This window comes from Mus pahari, chromosome 6 (genome assembly GCF_900095145.1).
Source record: "Mus pahari chromosome 6, PAHARI_EIJ_v1.1, whole genome shotgun sequence".
Lineage (NCBI taxonomy): Eukaryota > Metazoa > Chordata > Mammalia > Rodentia > Muridae > Mus > Mus pahari.
In genome coordinates, this window is record NC_034595.1 from 13,283,680 (window position 1) to 13,305,953 (window position 22,274).

Sequence of the window (22,274 nt, forward strand, 5' to 3'; positions counted from 1 at the left end):
CCAGGTTAATGGCGGCAGAAAACATTGCTACAAGCAGCGGGGAAACAAAACTAAAGCACCAGGCCAGCCAGGCCAACAGCCCGAGGGAAGGCGGGTAAGAAACATGTCAGTGGACAGCTTGGCCTTCCTTCCTCAGAAGCCAACACGGTGAGCCTTAGCACTGGAAATCAGAGGGGCACACACCCAAGCTGGTTCTTTTAAAGATCCGGGCAACTGTAGAAGAAAAACAAGATTTGTATTGTCTGACTCACTGAAAACAGAAACCTGTGGAACAAGAAAAAGAAAGACACAGGAATGTGGCATTTTAAAAAAAAAAAAGAAAGAAAGAAAACAAAATGCTGGAAAGGAATCCATCACCTGGAAGCAGTAATGGAAGCCTGTTTGCCTTTCCCCAGGAAGTTTCTGTGTGTCCTGACTTCCAGAGCTGTCACCGTAGCCTCATCCAGTCAGCTTGTGAGGATAGCTAACAGTGTGTTCTACCAACACAAAAGCACAAAGAAACTGAGGAAATCAGTACTGCATCCGAGAAGGTAAAGTAAGGCGAACGACATTGGGCAGACAGAGCGAGCCATCTGCTGTTAGTGAGAGAATCCATCCATGTGTCAGGAATATTGAAAACCCTAGCATCAAATCATGCAGGAGAAACCAATTAGTCTCAACAGAAGAAAAGGAGAAAAATGGAAAGCCCCATAACTCAAGTCTTTCTTGATCTAATAACGTGCGGTGAGACAGAGCTCACTCTCATCCAAGCATCTGCCGCACTGAAGACAGTCCGACCAAGCAGTGCAGTCCACAAGGTGCCAATAAATCCTCAAAGTATGTTACAACGGAATAAGACCAGAAGTAATTAACATTAAAGTGTAATTATTAAAAAGAAAAGGCTGAACAGATAATCCAGCTGTTAAGAGTCCTTGCCGCTCTTCTAAGGGACTTACATCAGATGCCTCACAACCTCCTGTAACTCCAGCTCCAACATAAAAAATAAAAGCAAATAAACCTTTCTTTTAAGGCTGGAGGTGGAGCAAGGAGATTAGAGGAAGAGACAGTAGATGAGAAACAAACCCCAAACTATGTACCAAGTGTCATAAGGAAACAGGTAACTACATATACTAATTTAAATATGCATGCATGAATTGTGGTGGTTTAAATGAAAATGGTCCCCAGAGACTCTTAGGGATCAGTATTATTGGAGGTGTGGCCTTGTTGAAGGAATTGCTACTCTGGTGAAGGGAGGAGAGTGAAGGGAGGAGGGTAAAGGGAAGAGGGTGAAAGGAGGAAGGGGAAGGGAAGAGGGGGAAGGGAGGAGAGGGAAAGGAGGAGGGTGAAGGGAGGAGGGTGAAGGGAAGAGGGTGAAGGGAAGAGGGTGAAGAGAGGAGGGGGAAGGGAGGAGGGGGAAGGGAAGAGGGTGAAGGGAAGAGGGTGAAGAGAGGAGGGGGAAGGGAGGAGGGGGAAGGGAGGAGGGGGAAGGGAGGAGGGGGAAGGGAGGAGGGGGAAGGGAGGAGGGGGAAGGGAGCAAGTGCTTTGAGGTTTCAGACGTCCGTCCAAGCCAGGCTCAGTGGCTCACTCTCTCTCTCTGCTGCTGCCTGGAGACCTGGATGTAGAACTCAGCATCCTCTCCAGCACCATGTCTGCCTGTGTGCAGCCATGATGATAATGGACTAAACCTCTGAACTGTAAGCCAGTGCCAGATAAGTATTCTCCTTTAGAAGAGTCGCCGAGGTCTTGGTGTCTCTTCACAGCAGTAGAACCCTAACTGCATAGCTATCACGCTAATGGGGTGATGTGATACAGTTCTAATTAATTCTTAAACGGGGAAATCAGCACAGCAATTGTACAATTGATGAAAGGAAGAACAAAAAGAACATGTATTAGCACATTTTAAAATAACTATTTAAGCCAAAAGAAAATCAGCATAGCAGTTAAGTCACACCTTAAGAGCAAAGAAGAAGAGAGAAATTGACAGCATCTCAGAAATTCTGTCAAAACTTAAATCTGCAAGGGAGAGGGAAGCCTCCAGGACTTCTATTATTACACAGGAAAATGTGAGAATGTGATAAATTTTGCACACAGTTTCAAAATTGTAAAGTGTTCTGGGTGTGGTAACACATCTACAATCCCATCACTAGTGAGGTGGAGGCAGGGGGATCAGTTACACAGGAAGTCTGAAGATAGCCTGGGCTACATGAGACCATGTCTCACACACACACACACACACACACACACACACACACACACACACACGTATCAATAAAATCAACTTAAGAAAAGTGTGGAGAGGAAATAATAAAAATTAAATGGATTTAACTAGGAAGAAAAAAGAAAATACAGTTTAGAAAGCAAGAGACATTCTCTGGAAAAGAGAATAAACAGACACCTGGGGATGGTGGTTAAGTGTAGCAGTACCGGCCTTCATCCCAGCAGGAGGGTGTCAGCCAGTTCAAGGCCAGCCTTGTCTGTGTAATGAGTTCCAGGGCACCGAGGGCTACCTCATGCACAGTCTCAAACACAACAGAAAGGTGGCACATAGAGGAACGGTCAGGGTCAGCCTTCAGCCCTCACACACGCACAGACAAGCAGGCAGGCGCTCCACCCCAACCCCCATACACATTAAAGAAATTCTAGAAAACATGGGATGACAAAAGTCATGGAAGAAACTGACAAAACATGTCAACAAATCAACTTGCTAAAGGGGCAGAACTTAGTAATTCTATGAGCAAATCTGCATTCCATAATGATGCAGACTTTCCCAGAGCAGTCACAATTGTGTGTGTGTGTGTGTGTGTGTGTGTGTGTGATGTATGTATAGTGTATGGTACGTCTGTGTATGTCTGCATGTTTGTATGTGTACCTCTCTATGTGTGTGTGATATGCCTGTGTGTTTGCATGTTTATGTGTGGTGTGTGTGTGTGTATGTGTGATGTATCCTTCTGCGTGTTTGATATGTCTCTATGTGTGATATGTCTGTGTATGTGTGTGTTTCTCTGTGTATGGGATGGGTTTGTGTCTTTTCATGTTTATGTGTGTGATGTGTGTGATACATGTGTGTGTATGGTGTACCTGCATGTATATGTATATGGTTTATGTGTGTAATTGTGTATGTGTGTGATAAGTATGTATGGTGTATATATGTGTGTGTTTACATTTGTATGTGTGTATAATTTATGTGGTATGTGTATAATGTAGATGTATGTGACATGCATGTATGGTTTATGTGTGGGAGATATGTCTATGTGTTTGCAAGTATATGTTTGTGATGTATATGTATGGTTTATGGTGTGTGTGTGTGTGTGTGTGTGTGTGTGTGTGTGTGTGTGTACAGCTCCTCTGTTCATTTGAGGGGAAGTAGCATCACCTTGACAGTAAAACCAAACAACATGATGTGCAGTATCTAGGAGGATGGAGAGACAGACCTTTGCGATGGTGCAAAACTAGAGACTGGAGTCAAGGTTGAGCAACTCTGCTTCCAGCCAATGTGACTCCATAGAAACCCAGTCCTCACTGGGCTAACTTGCAAATGTATGTAATGCTTCCACTTAAACTGCCGACAAAACGGAGAGGTGCAGATGTCACACCCAGCCTCACTTATGCCCTATGCTCCCTATGCATTAGTGTGATTTTAGTTTGGATCCCAAACTCCAAAATCTGGAAAATATGAATAAACAGGATCAATGCACACGAGCTCACTCATAAGTACTTCTTTATAGACAAATTTGATTCAGAGGCTTACAAGACCTCAATGCAGACTGCTGCCTCCATTGTATCTTGAAAATAAATTTTCCTTAAATCCAGCGTCCTTCCTTGCACCTTCCACACCACAAGATACACATCAGGTCTGTCTGATTCCAAAGATCACTTTTTTTTTTCCTGGTGGAAAGGCACTTGAGGGGCAATCAGATACTTGTAAGAACGCTGTCTTTCTGACTCAGCAGCAGATGTGTTTGAAGGCCTGTGATAACCTCTTCAAGAGGCAGGCGTATACCTGGATGCCAACAGGAGGTCATCCACTACAGTTTCCTTAGTTATAGAGCAATTTCTTATCCTTTTTTCTCACATTATATATGTAAAGTAAAATAAGTTTTATTCATTAAAAAGTCCTAAGAGGCCTAAGGTCATAGTGGCCTTTATTATCTCAGTAGGCAAACGGTCTTATTATTTCTGCCTGATAGTAGGTTGACATCTCTTGCATGGTGGCAGCAATATTTAAGGTTCCTTTCCTTTCCTTTCCTTTCCTTTCCTTTCCTTTCCTTTCCTTTCCTTTCCTTTCCTTTCCTTTCCTTTCCTTTCCTTTCCTTTCCNTTCCTTTCCTTTCCTTTCCTTTCCTTTCCTTTCCTTTCCTTTCCTTTCCTTTCCTTTCCTTTCCTTTCCTTTCCTTTCCTTTCCTTTCCTTCTCTTCCCTTCCCTTCCCTTCTCTTTTCTCTTCTCTTCCCCTTTCTTTCTTTTTTTAAAAAAAGATTTATTTGTTTATTTTATGTATATGAGTACACCGTAGCTGTCTTCAGACACACCAGAAGAGGAAATCAGATCTCATTACAGATGGTTGTGAGCCACCATGTGGTTGCTGGGAATTGAACTCAGGACCTCTGGAAGAACAGTCAGTGCTCTTAACTGCTGAACCATTTCCCCAGTCCTCTGAGGTAGCTTTTCTTAACGGGAACATCAAACAACTAGTTACAAATAACAAATGACACCACTGCCACTCAAAGTTTATCTTTAAGTATTATTAAATATAAATCCTCCTTTAATTTTTTTTGTTTTTAGTGTGTGTATGTGCGTGCATGCACATGTATGACAATGACTACAGAGGCCACAAAAGGACATGGGCTTCCCCAGAACTGCAGTTACAGTGTAGTGAGCTGCCACATGGGTACTGGGGACGGACCCTCTATAAGCAGAGTAAGTACTATCTACTGAGCCGTCTCTCTGGTCCTGAAGTCTCTGCAGAAAAGGACTCATTTGCGCTGTGGAGGCAGCATAGTTGGCAAAGTGCTTGCTGCAGCAGCCTGACCATGAAGTGCACACAACTTACTCTAATTGTGAAGTATTTTTTTAAATCCCATAAATTACATGCAGTGATCTATTCCCACTTTTCGCATACACGCCTGTTTTTGTACGTGTGTGTGTGTGTGTGTGTGTGTGTGTGTGGTTGCGTGTGTGTGGGGTGCATGTGTATGCAGATGAGTCAGAGGTCAACACTGGGTATCCTGAATCATTTATGTTTAACAAAAGGTCTCTCGTTGAGCCTGGAACTCACTGGTTGGCCAGCCAGCCCCAGGTGTCCTCCTGTCTGCCAGCGCTGAGATTTCAGATACATGACTATTCAGGGCTTTGAACATGGGTGCTGGGCATCCACTCAGGTCTTTATGCTACATGCCCAGCACTTTACTAACTGAGCCATCATCCCAGCCCCTATTCCTCCTTCTCTTTTTTTCTTTTAGACACGGTTTCACTAAGCAGCCCTGGCTGGCCTGGACCTTTCTATATAGATGAGGCTGCCCTCAAACTCACAGAAACCCACTTGACTACAGAGTGTGAGGATTAAGGCATGCACCACCACGTCTGGCTCCTGCTCCTACTTTTTTTTTTTTTTGGTTTTTCGAGACAGGGTTTCTCTGTGTAGCCCTGGCTGTCCTGGAACTCACTCTGTAGACCAGGCTGGCCTTGAACTCAGAAATCCGCCTGCCTCTGCCTCCCGAGTGCTGGGATCAAAGGCGTGCGCCACCACGCCCGGCCTGCTCCTACTTCTTAATGCTCCTTTGGGTCCACTCCCCCATTCAACCAATACAGACCCCTCTGCACCCTAGGGCTGTCTCCTGCTCCCACTTAACCACCGTTAACTGATTCAGCAGCCAGACCAGCTCATAGTAAACAGGAAGCCAACCCTTCAGCTTCCCTGTTCCTCTCTTTCTTAAGCAAAGGAAAGAAAGGCTTCCTAGCAAATATAAGCTGTGAGATCCTCTACTTTCCTGTAGACCTGAAAACCCATGACATCATCATCCAATGCCCCTTCTGCTACTACCACTTGTGCCCAAGGACTCAGCTAAGAAAGAGTCGCCAGTGCCATTCAGCTGGACCACAACAGAATAAGAATTTTTCCTACTATGCCTGCTCTGACCACAACAGAATAAGAATTTTTCCTACTATGCCTGCTCTGGCTCTACCCACGGAGTAGCTTCCTCCTTCCACCCACACCGACAGAAATCCCCTCCCCTCTTGGTTCTCCACATCTATGCTCAGGATTCCTCGGGAGGAAGTGCCTCTTTCCTTTTACCTACCCGGGGTCTGGAAGCCAAGGATGGCCGGCACAGAGCGCCTGGGAGGGGCTGCAGAAATGTTCATGGTGTAATTGGCTCCTTGTTGGAGGTGCAGGCACACTTCTGGGGTCCTGCTGTCTGTGGTCACATTGACTGTCTCCTCATAAACTGATTCCACAGCATCTGGCTGCTGTCTTTCAACGTGTATCTTTAGAAGAGGAAAGACAAGAGAATCTACCATGACTCCAGTCAGAATAACGGAGGCTTCATGGTGCTGTGCGCTTTCTCTGAGGGACCCATCTTAGATACTAGGTAACCACGGAGGTGAATAACACACGGAGGAGGGAGAGGGCCTGCTCCACCATGAGGTACCTGAGGACCAGGCCTAATCAGCCAGGAACCTATGAGACCTAAGCTGAGACAGTAGTGAGAACTCATGGCTCTTCTGACCACAGATGATCAACAATATAAGGAAGGTCTCACGCCAAATCAGCACGTGCGTCCAGCCTTCGCTGGGGCAGGGAAACACACGTGCTTGGAAACGAGCAATACAGAGAATGTCAAACACAAATGCCTGTCCCACAATCATACTCGGTCAGATGGCATACATGCTAGATGTAAAATATGTGTGTATCTCAAAAACCCCACCCACTTTTAAAGCAGGGCAATAGAACCAGAAAACAATTAGACTGATGAAGAACCTTCATATTTCTCATTGAAACCGTATAGCTGCAAGCTAGCAGCGCTAAACAGTGTGATTTGGTTGTTGTTTCCCTAGTTGTAGAAGCATCATTGGTTTGCCTTCCTGGTCACCTGTGTGATAAAAGCATTCACGACCTGCTAGAAGAAATGATTCTTTTCTATGTGAATGGAGGTTGAAAGCATCTTCTAACCCTGTCTTGGCTTTGTGTTGGCTCTAACTGAACCGCCAATGTGTGTTTTCAAGAATCTCTAAGAAGGTGTGCCAAGGAATGAAGTTCCCCTAGACTGGCATAGTCAAGCGAGATTCTACACCAGCTTATACCACATAATTAACTGTGTGCTGTTTCATGAGTTACACTATCTGTAGCTTGTTACTATACATTTGCAAACAAATATGGTTTCACTTGGTGTGACTGAAGGAAGGAAGAGGAGCCAGCAGAAGGAAAGCAGGGAGATGTGGGTGGTGGGGAAAGTGGAGGGAAAATGGGGGAGGGGGGAAGCTCCTATAAAGGCAAGTTCTTTTGGCTCACATTTCCATTTCTGCATTTGCAAGGTAAAGCAGCTCCCTTTACTTACCAAGTACATGATCCTGGCATTCACTCTCTCTGGGCTTATTTGCCATCTCACACAGGTGTCATTGAACACCGATACATCATGAATTTCTATCATTATTTCTAGAATAGAAAAAAATAAATAAAAGAATTGACACATGAACCTCAACCATGGGTTTGGGGGAGCTCCTGGTGGACTCGGGGCCTCTGTCCAGCTGGTATCTCGGCTGCTCACCAGTCACGCGCTGGTTCGGATGCTGAATTGAGCAATTCAAGCAATCCCAGATGGTTCATCATGAATGAGCCTGGCCCATTGCCTGACCAGGCAAAAAAGGAAAAGATTCCTGCCTGTGGGTGGGGAAGGGCTCCAACTGTGATTAGCCTGATGGGCCACTGGATGCCACTGCTGTTCCACTTGGAGGCTGCAGCGAGGCCCAGGAATGAGCTCTGACTGGAAGCTTCCTTAAAGCATACAGGGGAGAGCTGCTTCTCCTCCCTCATCTTAGCCTGGGTGGTAGTCACTCAGGTGACTGCTGGATCCCAAAGGGGAAGCTGCATGTGTTACCATGAAGGATGGTCCCTGAGGAGAAGCTTGGGGCGAAGAAGTAAGTTCTCCACAGAGTTCCTGGTCACCCTGGGTCTCCTCTAGCAGAAGCCATGTGATCCTGATCTGGTGACAAGCCAGATTTCTCTCACTTGTGCTGGTTTTAAAAAACCTTCACTTCATGGGATGAATCTGGCAGTGTGGGAAAACACTCCCTTAAGTAAGTTCCCAAGGGACAATGCCATCCAACCACTTAACAAAGTTGTTCAGCATGGCATGGGGGAAACCTATCTTTCACTTCTTAAAGTCAAATTTCTGACAGATAACTAAAGCTATTTCTATTTGCAAATGACATGATCTTATATGCAGACACCCCTAAAGAATTCAAACCCTAAAAAACAAACAAACAAACAAACCTACAAACCGATGAAGGCTAGGAAAGGGGTTCAGGAATATGTGTTTCTGTACACTAGGAATGGATGATTAAAGGATAATAAAGCAACTTTTTTTTTTTTACAATAACATCAAAAAAGAGGGAAAAATAACAATAAAAACCCATTTTAAGTTAGGCATTGCTCTATCATTTCTGGAGACAAGAATTGCCATTCCATCCAAAAAGAATATCCCATGACCCTATTTGAGCTTTCCTGTGGAGCCAGACACTTCCCAGGTTCTTAAGTCTAATGTATGCCAGCCCTGCATACACTTTGGTAACGTGACTGTTTCTTGCCTCCTGCTCTGGGGTTTCCTTGCTGTGGCTCATGCACTCCAGCACATACAGCCTGGAAGGGGAGAGGAGTCCCCTGGGGACCGGGGCTAGTCAATGCCCCTTTTGTCCCTGAAGGCAGTGTCATAAGTGACTGAATTTCCACAGCCTTTCAGAAAGTTGTATCCGCAGTGGAGCAGCGCCCCGTATCCAGGGGAGATCCAGATGCTGCAGCACCCCCTGCCCAGGGAGTCCCTGATGCTGCAGCGCCCAGGGAGACTGGGATGCTGCAGCGCCCCCCTGCTCAGAGAGTCCTGGATGCTGTAGCATCCTCATATAGGTTCTTTCTTTCCCTTAGTTATTCCTGTTGGTCCCCGATCCTGCTTCCTGAGTCTTTACTCCCCATTATGTAATAATACACACTTCTGGTTCTGTTTGGGGAAAAACTAACTCAAGACCGCCATCAAGATAAGTGAGAAGAGATGCTTACCACACAGGCACAAGGAGTTGTGTCTAAGCCTCAGACCTGATGTTCATTTGTTTGCTGTTCACTTATTTATTTACTGTAATCAGCTTGAGGGCCACTAGATACCACTGGAATCTACTTGGGGATGCTGGAGCGAGGCCCAGAACTGGGCTTAGCGTTCTATGCTTACAACCTCAACACTAGTGGAGACTGATGGATGGTTCCCTGTCCCATCTAGTAGGTGAGATCGGAGTAGTGAGAGATCTCATTTCAAAAGCCCAAGTTTGGTTCCCAGCATCCACACCCACGTCAAACAATTCACAACCACCTATACATTCAGCTCCAAGGGATCTGACACAGGCACCTGTAGTCACTTCACACACATGCACACAGACACATCATTAAAAATAATAAAACTTTTTAAAGTTAAAAAACAAAACAGATGGCTCCCGTGGAACAATACCCAAGGTTGACCTCTGGCTTACACACACACACACACACACACACACACACACACACACGGAGAGGGTGGAGAAATGAGAATGATAATTCAATAATTCTTTACCTCAGGAAATGATACTCCAATGATACTCCTCTTATTGGCTAAGAACAGATTTAGCCACCATGAAGAACAAGAAACCTGGGCCGGAAACACCCGTAGGTTAACATAATTCTCTTGTACAGAACCAAGGTCAACTTTGGATTCACCTGGACTACTGAATGGCATGACCTATGTCTATCACTGATTTTACACATTTACCAACTCATTCCATGTCGGCATTCTCTGGAGTCTGCATCTCACCACACTTGTTTTTTGAGTAAATCCAAGTCATATATTAGTAATGGAAAATAAATTGAGGCTGAGAAGAAAACACAAATTTCTATAGAGACATCAGAGTATCAGCTATGAAGCCTAAAAAATGCATATGTTTCTACATCAATATTCCTCTTCAGAACATAATAATGTGGTTAAAAAAAAGAATACAGTTGTCAGCAGGAAAAAAGCAAAAACAAACAAAACCCAGACAGACAAACAAACAAATAAACAAACAAAGTCATAGCCTTGTTCTTTCGTCTCCTTGGTTAACAAGGATGATGTTGATTCCAGTCAGTCCATCACTGGATAACCTTCAAGTATGACTGGCCACATCTGCGGCTGCCCATTAAAACCCAGGACTTTTAACCTCCCTGCTCCCTCAAACAGCCTTCTGATGGTCACTCAGCAGCTGGTCCAGAAGCAGCAGAGGTATTTCCCCTTCATCTTCTCCCTCAATTGCCAATAAAGCGAACAGCCTTGCTATTCGGGGTGCCCGTGTCATCCAAGTAGAGATTAGAAAAGGGTTTCCTTTCTTGTTCTTCCTTTCTGCTCGTTCACTATGACAACTGTAAATGACATCTCAAAGATGCCATCTGCCTGTAGCCTGTGCCATGCTCTGCACAGATGGGACCCAGATCTGATTATAGCGATGCCAGATATCCCATCCCAGAGAGAAGCCTACCCAAGCTGATGTCTTCCCCCATCAAGTTCTACAACAGATTGGAAAGACTTTTTTTTTTTTAACAAAAATTCCAGGTGTCAAATGTCAGCATTAATGCTGCCCTTTGAAAATATAACACTTGGCAAAATGTACTCTCATTCTAACTATGCCAGTAATTGAAAAACGCATAGGGACTGAAAGATAGTTCAGTGGATAAAGGCACTTGCCAACAAGATGATGACCTGAGTTTGATCCACTCTCATAAGTTGGATTCTGACCTCTACACATGCACAGTGGCATACATGCGCCTACACATACACACAACCAAGTAAATAAGTGCCATATAAATTGAAAACAAAGAAAAAAGAAAAAAAAAAAACATATGAAAGTCTTTTTCGGACTGGTGTCCTCTTCCATTTGCTGCCCATGACTTACAGAATTGTTACTGGATGGCAAGCATCCTCCTGTGTCAAACACTGGCCTGTGAAGAAGACTAGACCATCAGTTCTCCCTTCAAGGAGCATGTTGCTTAATGGACAGAGCAAACACTGCTGCAGGCAGCTGACAGCTCAATGGCATCATCACAGGCTCTACATAAATATGGGAGGGCACAAAGTAGGAAGGCCCGGAGGACCTGGGAAACTGAGTTTCATGGTGGGCACTGCCTTGGGGCATACGTGGCTGTAGAGCAGAGGACAGAGAATGGCAAGTCTGAACATCAAGCTAGTGAGGCGGGGAAGAGGAGTGAGGGAGGAATGTCAGCTAGGTACAGAAGGGAGGCTGCAGAGGAAGCGCAGGCTGCACTGGGGGAAGGGCTTGCCTGCCAGACTGAGGACAGACACTCCCCCGAGCAGAGGCAAGCTGCAGGGTAATGAGGGGGACAGTTTTCCATCTGAAAGGAAGCACCAGGGTACAGAAGAACCGGAGGTCAAAAAATAGAATCTAATGCTATTTCCTCCACGACAACTGTATGTCAGGCTCAGACTGTTCTTCTCAGGCCTGATCTCATTTGCCCAGTAGCCATAAGAAGCAATAATAAAAACAATAAGAATGAACATTTATTGAGTTATAACTATGGACCAGAGAGTATGTACAGGACTTTACCCTTCAAGATAACCTGATAGCTGGACAGAGCCGTGTCCATTTTATAGTCCCAAGGCTTGGATGTGAAGTAACCTGCACAAGTCAGGCAGCATGAGGAACAGAGTCCAGACACGCAATGAGACGTGTCAGACCTCACTGCTAGGAGCGTCCGCACTAAAGTGGTCAAGAGGCAACAGGATGAAAGCGGGGTGCTGTATTATCAAACAAGAAACAATTCTGAAGGAGATGACTGGGAGGTGAGGGAGGAGGAACAGAGAGGAGTCCAGGCTGACTGCCAGCCTTTGAGCTCAAGAGACTGAATGAATGGCCCTTCACTGTTCTCCTAAGAAACACAAGAAGAGGCAGAGCAATGAACTGCACTGAGGACATGTTAGATAGGAGTTATCTGCTTACTGTCCAGTGGGGAAAGAGCCCTAAAAGCCATGGGTCTGTGCATGGAGAGAGAAGACATGGGCGGGTGAGAGGAAGACATCCAAGTAGCTCACGGAGAGGGGCTCGGGGCAGAGCCCCAAGAACGCTGATATCCAAGGAGACCCTCAGACAAGGGCACCGCAAGGGAAGGAAGGTGAGTCACTAAGAGGAAGTAGGTCCAGGAAGTGAAGGGAGCGAAGAGTACGAAGGAAGGAACGTGGCCTCCCTCCACTCTCCGGCTTCCTCTCTCCATCCAGGGAGGGCACAGCATGTCATTAAGGTCAAGAGGCAAGGTCAACCTCCCTCTCTCCACCCTAGCAAAGGCAACCTCCCCCTCTCCCACCCTCTATCCTTTTTCCTTGATGAAAAAGCCATCCAGTCAAGCTTAGACTTGGGGTTTGACATTGGGCAGAAGTCTGGAGGGCAGGCCTTGGGTGTGTCTAGCTGTGGGACATAGAGGCATCCCCAATTTGATACGAAGAAGGGCCCTACAAGGTCCTATTGAACCTGTACTAGGTTTGGGATAATAAAATGCTCAGCTTTACTTTATCCCATAGGTAGGGGCGGAGGGATTCTTGTATAAATATAGTATATGTTTATATGATATATTTGTGGATTTTGCCATTCTGTTAACCTCTAGTATTTCTCTGAGAGGCATTCACTGTATTTTTAATCAGTTATTTAATGTGTACTCCTCAGAGTGAAACTTTCTCATAGCAAAAACTTAGCAAATGCCTCAGACGAACACACTCACAAAGTGTTTTCTTATCTGACTGATGGGTTAAATGAATGCAAGGGTGATCGGCAACACTAAAGTTCAGAGGGGTTAGCAGGGTCAGGTTAAGACAGAACATGGGTTTAGCAGTTGGTTAGTTAGTTCGTAGCGGAAGGGAAGTAATGCCTAACTCCTCTGCCATGATAGGCTGAGACAGCAAAGGAAGGGAAGGAAACAAGAGTGTCCAGACAGCTCTCCCAGGAGACCCACTGTACAGGGTCGGGGACCAGTCTAGTTTACTCTCCTGGTTTACAGTTTGGGGCCTTTCTTTGTTTTTGTTTATTTTTTTTTTTAAAAAAAAAACAACACTGAAAGAATAAATTCAGATGGGTAAGTTCAGTATTATCTCTCCAGTCTAAACAGTTCCTGATTCCAAGAGACCTGATGATCTTATGACAGAGCTCACAGCCAAGTTCTGACGCCATTCCCAAAAAGACTGCAAAGCGGGCACACCTTGATGACTGCGGCAACAAGACACGGGACGCATCACTGAATAGAACAGATGTGTGCTTGGCTATAAACAGCCCGGTGCCTCCTTTCTTTGTGTTAAGTCCTAAGGTAAAGCCATGTAAAGTGGGTTAAAGTTGGTAAAAGCAGCAGGCCTAACTACTAGAGCAAGTCACACACCTTATGGTGATTTTTATAGCATATGAATAAACGTTTATATGTTCACTGGGTATTAATTTTTGTGCACATTAGGAAAAATACATGTACTTCATCAGAGTCATGATATGCCACATATTACAAAGAATCCTTGATTGGTATATTAAACTATAAACTTAAATTGTTTCTCAGGCATGGTGGCATGAGTCTATAGATTTAGCTCTTTGGGAGGCAGGGGCAGGGGCAGGGAGACCTCTTAAGAACAGGGATTTGAGACTAACCTAAGCAGTGCAGCAAAACTCTATCTAAAGATGCCTGTGTGTATAAAATGTGTTGTGAACATATATGTATATATGTGTATATGTAATTACATACATGTTATTTTAAGAAACAAGCTATGACAATAATTCTTTAGTTATGTCAAAGATCATCAGGGTGGTATGCAAATAGTTCAAGCTTGGGCGAGCATGAAGAGGGACGTGTGGGAGTCCAGGGCTTCCAGGCTTGGGTTCAAATCAGAACTGGTTACAGAATGACCCTAAGGAAATTGCTTAACCTCCATGAGTCTCAGATCACTCAGCTATGAACTGAAAATACTTGCTTTACAGGTTTTGAGGATGGAATGAGATCAAGCATTAGGGCCCCCAAGAGAACCCTGGGTGTGCATGCTGGTGTGCAGGAACACAGCAATAATGTCAGTCGTCCAAACGTTACAGACATATTCAGACGCAGCCCAACAGTGTGGCTAATGTAGTACTGTGCCCATTTATCCCAGCCAGCCCTTCTTTCCCAGCTGCAAGCGAGCACTCGAGCACTCGCTAGGCTGGCGAGAAGGGCTGACAACCAAGGAGGGACGGAGGGGAACAGGAGCTCGGTAGCATTCGCAGCAGTACCCAGGGCAGATTATGGGCTGCAGAAAGGCTCCTGGGAGATCAACAGTCTGTGTTTCAATGGAGTCGTTGCTCTCCTAAGAGCATGGAGTGATGGAGTGTGGAGTGTTAACCTTGTAATTATTAACCCAGACTCAAAACATAAAAGGTAAATGACCTGTGCAGAATGGAAGCAGGGGACGGCCTTATCAGGAACAAATCAGCCTCTTTGATCTTGAAGTAAAACTGAGTCATTAATGTGAAGCTTCCACCTCGGGTTTTTCCAGACACTAAAGTAGTTACCTAATTCCCAGCTGTCTGGAGTTTCCAGTTCAAACTGGCCTTAGAGGGAAAAAAAAAAAAAAAAAAAAAGCCCTACCACCTTGTTAGAGTTCACACTCCATTAAAAACATGACAGATCTGAGCCAGTAACCCAGAGGCACAGGGCCTCAAAAGTATTTTAAAATAATTCAAAACAATCTGGGTACAGATAGTCTGTTCTCCACAGTTTGGAATTAAACACAGACATACGGACAGAGGGGAAGACGGAGGGAATACAAGGAAAGATGATGATAGGGGAAGAAGTGAACCGTGAAACACAGTAAAATAAATACAAGACACGCGGGGGTGGGGTGGGGTGAGGGGTGGGGTGGGGTTAGTCGGGATGTCGTAAGACTGATGAAAAAATGGGGAAAAGGAAAGGGGGGGCAGCTAGGCAAGAACCATGACAACCAGCATCTCTCGCTCCATTTCCAGAAGCTTCCCCAGCCGACCTCTCCAGAGATGATCTGCACAGGAGCATGAATTAATCAGCATGTAAATCGCTCCCTTTATCTGTGAAAATCGAATTTAGCTGCCAATCCTGATGGAGGGCACACAAGCCTCCTCACAGAAAGAGCCTAGCTCCCAGGGAGAATGACTTTTTTCTCTCCCGAAATCAAAGCTTGCATAAGCCCGTGGAAACAGCTGCAGCCGGAGCCACAGACTTAGTAAAAGGTGGAGGGCTAAGGACAGTAATTATAATTAGCGGTTACATAACATGTTTGTTCTTCAAAGTGCTGTACAGGGATCAGCTAATTAATAGCTTACTGTGCCCCATGCAGATCCCCTGGTTTTTCATGTAGTGACTAATCCTTGTGCCCCCCACTGGATTCTGAATGGTGGCAGCAGAGGACCTCGAGCAGCGGACACATGGCAAAGGGACCACGGCTATACAAAGCTCTCTCACCAAGCTTTTTCTCGGGGGAACGGTTCTGGGAGAAAGCTGTCTTACATCCTTCAGATAAGTCCGGGAGGTGCTGCCGGAGAGGCCATCAGTCTCAAGAGTTTGCCCTTAGAGAAAGTGGAAGATGGTACTGGCTTGTCCTTGCTTCTCTGCTTGGCCAGGGAGACAAGGTGGCCTACATCTCTGGGTTCTTGCCTTCTGTTTCCTCCCGACTCCGCAGCCTACATCTTTTGCATGTATGATGGCGATAGCTGAATGTAAGCATTGTCTATCTCCTCCTGGGGTTCTTTCCCCACAGGCTTCAGCAGTCTCTAATGCTTTGAATTTATTTACAAAACATTACAAGGACATATGGATGTGCACTTCCTCGGGAGAGATCTGGTTCTTCTACCACACTGTAAATTCCAAACATGTAGTGCTTCACACACAGAGCACACTGAATATCTACCTGTGGGACCAAAAGATGGGCAGGATGGATATCATCAAATTTCTCTCTTGGGGATGGGGAGACGGCTCAGACCATAGGTGCTTGCCATGCAAGTGTGAGGACCCGAGTTTGATACCCAGAACCTCCATAAAAAGGCAGGTCATGGTGGCCTACTTGTACAGTCTTAGTGCTGAGACGACAGATACAGACAGATCCTTGGAGTCCACTGGCCAGCTGCATTAATCTAATTGGTGAGCTCTGGGCCAGTGAGAGATCCTGTTTCAAAAGAAAAAAAAATGGACAGACCCCTAGGAACAACACTGAGGCTGTCTTCTGGCCTCCATGTGCACCTGTACACACATGTAGAAATCACCTTCATAAACACACACACACACACACACAGAGCACAGCACAAAGGAAAAAGAAAATATAATTTAAAAGATACTGTTGTATGTATGTATGCATGTATACACACACACACAATAGAATATTTTTCACTTCTAAAAAGTAAGGAAAATGGCATATCCTATATTGTTAGTAAACCTTAAAAATATTATGCGAAGTGAAATAAGCCAAGCTTTGAAAAAAAAAAAAAACTCAAGTATCATTTGATCCTACATCCATGGAGTGCCTACAGTAGTCTCATTCCTGGGAGATAGAAAGCAAAATGGAGGGGGCCAACAGCTGTGGGGAGGAAGGAATGACGGACGGGTTCCACTTTTAGAAGACAAGACGTTCCGGAGACTGGTTATAATACCATGGTGTTGATGTACACAACACCAACGGACTGCATAATGAAAACAAACCGGTATAATGCAATTAGATAAGACTTAACTCCTTGAATTTTGTCATCTCTTGTGTGAAAAGATGTCATATCAAAATGTGTTAAGAGTATACTCCTGAGCCAGGCGTGGTGGCGCACACCTTTAATCCCAGCACTTGGGGGGCAGAGACAGGTGGATTTCTGACTTCAAGGCCAGTCTGGTCTAAAGAGTGAGTTCCAGGACAGCCAGGGCTATACAGAGAAACCCTGTCTCAAAAAACCAAAGAGAGAGAGAGAGAGAGAGAGAGAGAGAGAGAGAGAGAGAGAGAATACTCTTACTCTTGCAAGAAAATGGTTCATAGAATATATTTTCTCAGCTGGCTAAGGAGAGAAAACAAAACACACACACACACACACACACACACACACACAGAGTGAATTATGGTGTTTCAAAAGCTGAATGTGTAAAATTCCTTCTATAATTTATTTTCCCAATCCACCTTCTAAATCATCAAGATGAAGCTGATACATCTGAAGCCAAATGCCTACCCGAGTAAATGGCAGAGGTGAGCTGACCCAGAGGCAGCCATTACTCCATGCCCCCTCTGGTGCTGCTCCCAGGTAAGAGGAGGCCAGCAGAAAGGAATCTGTACCTGTGCATGCATAAGTGATTTCACTCCAGGCGCCTTTCTCTGTGCAAATAGAAGTGATCTTTCCTCTAGGACTCTCAAAGCCCTCCTGACAGTCATAGTGAGCCACACTCCCCTGTCTGGAGCTGTGATTCCCGACCAAGATGGCATTCTGAACTTCAGGGGGGCTGCCACAGCTGATCTCTGCAATGAGAGGCAAGAAGACGACGATGAGGAGCTCTGACTTCCATTCCCGCAATTAGGATCTCAGAAAGAAACATGTCATGTTAACAGAGGCCATTCATCTGGGAAAAGAGAAAACTGGCTCCCTAGAATCATTCAAATGCAATTACATAAAATTAAGGTTGTTCAGAAGCATAGGAAACCGGTGTGCCTGGATTTAATGACATTTTCAAACATGCATACAGAGAGAAGAGCCAGGTTAGGGGATGGCTTATGTACAGAGCTCCTTGAGAATGAAATAATACATCTTAGGGTTCATCTACAAGTTAAGGTGCTCTGGAACTTGTTACTATGTATCTACAGATCCTTAACTCTTCGGTGGATCATAGTGCAATTGTAGCAACTGTTGTTAACTGGCTAGTAAATAAAATATTACAGAATCCTTGACATTCTTAAAGCAAAGCAACGAGAAAGTGCTTACCTTTGTATATTCACATTACATTCAACTCTCAAGGGGAAAGGTCTCTTGCAAAGAAGTGGATAGATCAGAAAGCATTAGAGTGATTTCAAGTTTCTTTTCTATAACCTTAAGATACACACACACACACACACACACACACACACACTTATATATATCCAGCCAAAGCAGCAGACTTCAGAGCACAAGGACAGTATCTCCAGAGACTCCTAACCTTCAAAAATGTCACGTGTACCTTTTCTGACAAAAACTCAAAAGTATTTAATAAAATGCTGGCTTAATAAGTCCTTGTAAGCCCAGCACTTGGGGCTGAGGCAGGGCAGTTGGAAGTTCAAGGTCAGCCTGGGCTGTAGATCGAGACTGTCTCCAACACAGCATGGGTCTGGTGAGTAGATGGTTCTCTGTTCTCATATCCTGCTCTTGCCTCCTGGCTGCAACCATGGCTCGAGGTCTCTGAGCTTAACTCAGTCTCCTTCTTGAAATTCCACTGATTGTGTTGACTTCGATGATGGGGTTCACCATTTAGATCTAAGCCCACTTTCCAAACATCCTTTTGGGGACTTTTTAATTTTATTTCAGATAAAAGACTTAAGACATACAAATAAATATGAATGAGTACACAATACTGTCTCTAATACTGAAACATCTGAAACAACTCAAATGTTTATCAAAAGAGAATTGGGTGCTATTTGTGGTCGCCATCCTGTCATCCTGGCACCCAGGAGGTGAAGGCAAGAAAAACACTGAAGCCAGCCTGGGCTACACTGATGCCAGCCTAGGCTACATTGATGCTAGCCTGGGCTACACTGATGCCAGCCTAGGCTACATTGATGCCAGCCTGGGCTACACTGATGCCAGCCTAGGCTACACTGATGCCAGCCTGGGCTACACTGATGCCAGCTTAGGCTACACTGAGGCCAGCCTAGGCTACATTGATGCCAGCCTGGGCTACAAGAGGCCCAAGAGGAGACAGAAAATTAAACCACAGTGCAACTGAGCAGTCTTAAGAAGACCAGAAAGATCCACACACTAGTATGAAAAGATGTCTACGATACACTATTGAGTCAAACAGTGGGTTTCATCTGTACAAAATACACAGACATCTCTATTGCATGGTTCTCCCTTTCTTTAATTCCAAAGTTAATTACAGACATATGTTGAGCAAAGGATTGTATAATGTGTGTTTCAAAAATACACCAGAACTTGAAAAAATACTGGTTATTGTCTGTTAATAGACTCTTACAGTTCCTACCAAAAATTATAAAGCAACCCTGTTTGACAAGAAAACAAATCAGAACAGGTATAGCTTAAGAACCAGAGCACATAGGTCTCAGGAAAAACATGGATGGACAAAGAAATTGGCAAGGTACACAGATACATCTCTATAACCATTTAAACTGGACCACTTGATACAATATTCTTAACCGCTTCTAAAGGTTAAGCAACGTAAAACAATTGGCAACAGAAACACAGTTCCAAAGGTCCTTGGTAAAACTTGAGCAGTGAGACTAAAGGGACAGGAGAGCTATATCTGCCACTGGCGTGGCAGGTCACAGGTGCGATGCTATTCAAGAAAGAAACATAACACAGGAGGACTGGGGATGTAGCCCAGTTGGTAGCGTGCCCTAGTAGTGTGCCTGAGGTCCCAGCCCCATTCCCCAACACCACTAAGCACAGTGCAGTGGTGCGAGCCTGCACCCCTAGCATTTAGGAGGTAGAGAAGCAGGAAAAAATCAGAGGTTCAAAGTCAACTTGGTAGTGCATGCTGTTAATTCCAGCACTTGGGAGGCAGAGGCAGGAGGATCTCTGTGAGCTCAAGGACAACCTAGTCTACATAGTGGGTTATATGCTAGCCAGAGATACATTGAGAAACACTGTCAGCCCAGGATATATTCAGTATCAATACACACTACACAACACAAATAAAAACACTGGCAGCAAGAAAGAAATATAACCCTCCAAGTGATCTCAGCTGTACCTAAAAAGGAAAAGGAAAAAAATCTTTATGTTATTCATTTTGATTTTGAGTTTTCTACTTCATCTGTAAAAAGCCAGGAAAAGCTGCCATTCCTGACATCCACGCCTTTAAAATAAAGGCTCACTTATTGAGTTAAAGCATTCAGTATAAAGACAAAGGTATGCTCCCACAACCCCATCAACCATGCCTGGTTTTAAGAACAGGTAGCCTCACCAAGCCTGCTGGTATAAGCTGTCATCCCGGTTACCCTGGAAGCTGAGGCAAGAAGGGAAAATGGAGTAAAACCTTGCTACAAAATAGGAAATAAAATGTGGGCCAGGGGTGTAGCTCAGTGGTAGAATGCTTGCCTAGCATGCACAAAGCCCTAGGTTCAATGCCCGATACTGTAATAAAAGAAAAGAAGGAAGAAGAAGAAGGTTGGAGAGGAGGAAGTTTCTCTATCATCCTTGATATAGAGTTAGCAGATCTAAATGAGCAAGCTCTTCTCTGCCTCATTCTGGATGCTTGGCCAGTTGTAGGACTTAGACTTAAGATCAGGGTCTCACCAGTTGCTGTTGGAGCTATCCAGAGAGCTATAATAAATACAGTAGCCCAGGATTCTGTATTTATTATAGTATATCAGAATGTTCAGTATATTAGTATGCTGGTTGAAATTTAGCTTTCAGTCAACATAGACTCAAATCATAAGCAGTTCCGGGGCCAGAATGAGATCACTTCATAAGATTGCATCTCTATCTACTTCTTAGATCCCAGGTTTGGTCACAGGGCTCTGTTCTCTTTTTATGAATGTTTACCAGATACAAGACCCCTTACTCACTGTGTTTTCCCAGCATCAATCCTTTCCTGGCCCCAAACATTGCAAGGCATCGGTGTGCACATTATTTGTGTGCACATGAGCAGTCAACCAAACGAGTAGTTAATGTTTTCTAAGACTGCCCAGTTATCCACATACAAAACATCTGGTTTAAGTCAGGATTCAGCTAGAGCAGGTCTGAGAGGGAATAAGAGAGAAAGGCTGAAAATTGAAACATTAGTGAAGAACTGAAGTTGGAAATACAGCCTTGTGCACCCTGAATATGGACACCCCCCCAAGATCTTAGCGGTGAGGTTAGGACATGAAGCCAGCAATAGAAAGCTGAATTATTAGAGGACTGTAGATTCCAAGAGAATAAGAACATGGAGGAGAGTTACACATACTCAAGAGCAATGAAGGCATGATGACTTTAGTTGTGATTGCAAGATTTATAATTAATAGTTTAAAAAAAAATCACCAGATGAATGGGAAGTTATTGGATTGGTCTCTCAAGAGGAAGACTCAGGGCTGACAGTACCCACAGCTCTATGAGTTTTCATTACTGAGATGTTCAAGTTGCATAATCCCTTGTCAGAAGATATTTAGGAATACTGCACGATCTGGATAAAACACATTGTTCTAAGCACTTGCCAAGAGGAATCACCCAGGGGACGTATGAAGTTATGTTTGTTGACTCTTAGAGCTTTGGTGTGCAGTGGCCTTCGTGGGCTCCATGTTTGAAGACTTGGTCTCCAGCCAATAGCAGTGTTTTCAGAGATTGCCGAAGGCCCAAGCTGGGAGACACATATTGCTGGAAGTATGCCTAGGACGGTATCCTAGGCTTTTAATCCCGTCTACTTCTGAATCCTCTAAGATATAAGTTAGACCAGCAGTTCATGGCTGTCATGGACAGAACTAGCCACCATGCCTTTCCCAACATAAAAGTCTATTTCCCTTTGACTATGATCCAAAATAAATAATTCTTCCCATAACTTATTCGATTAGATGTTTGTCACAGCAACCAGAAGGGCATCTAAGACAGAAATCAGTGCCAGGAAGTGAGGTCTTGGCTGTGATAAACTTGACCGTGCGGTTCATAGACCTCCTGTACTAGCTTGTTGGAGAAATGTTGAAGAATTTGGAGCTCTGGCACAGAGAAGCCTTAGAATAGAGTTTAATGGGCCATTCTGGTGGCATCTAGGAAGATCAGAATAGCCAAGTGCAGATAATGAAGGCCCGGCTCATAAAGTGTCAGAGAACACAGACGGGTCCTGCTGAGGATTGAGCTAGGGGCTGTTTGTGTCACATTCTGTCAGAGTTGTGTTCTGCCTGGCCCCT

General features: G+C 44.7%; 1 protein-coding gene across 1 annotated transcript in view; it reads right to left on the reverse strand.

The window, feature by feature from the left end:
- Nucleotides 1-22,274, reverse strand: part of Susd1 (sushi domain containing 1) — a 120,780-nt gene that overhangs the window by 55,640 nt on the left and 42,866 nt on the right. The window contains exons 6-8 of the mRNA XM_021200675.2: nt 17,529-17,708; nt 7,530-7,627; nt 6,273-6,459 (exon numbers count right to left, since the gene is read on the reverse strand). Coding sequence (XP_021056334.1) covers nt 6,273-6,459; nt 7,530-7,627; nt 17,529-17,708 — 465 coding nt within the window. The remainder of the gene's footprint in view (nt 1-6,272; nt 6,460-7,529; nt 7,628-17,528; nt 17,709-22,274) is intronic.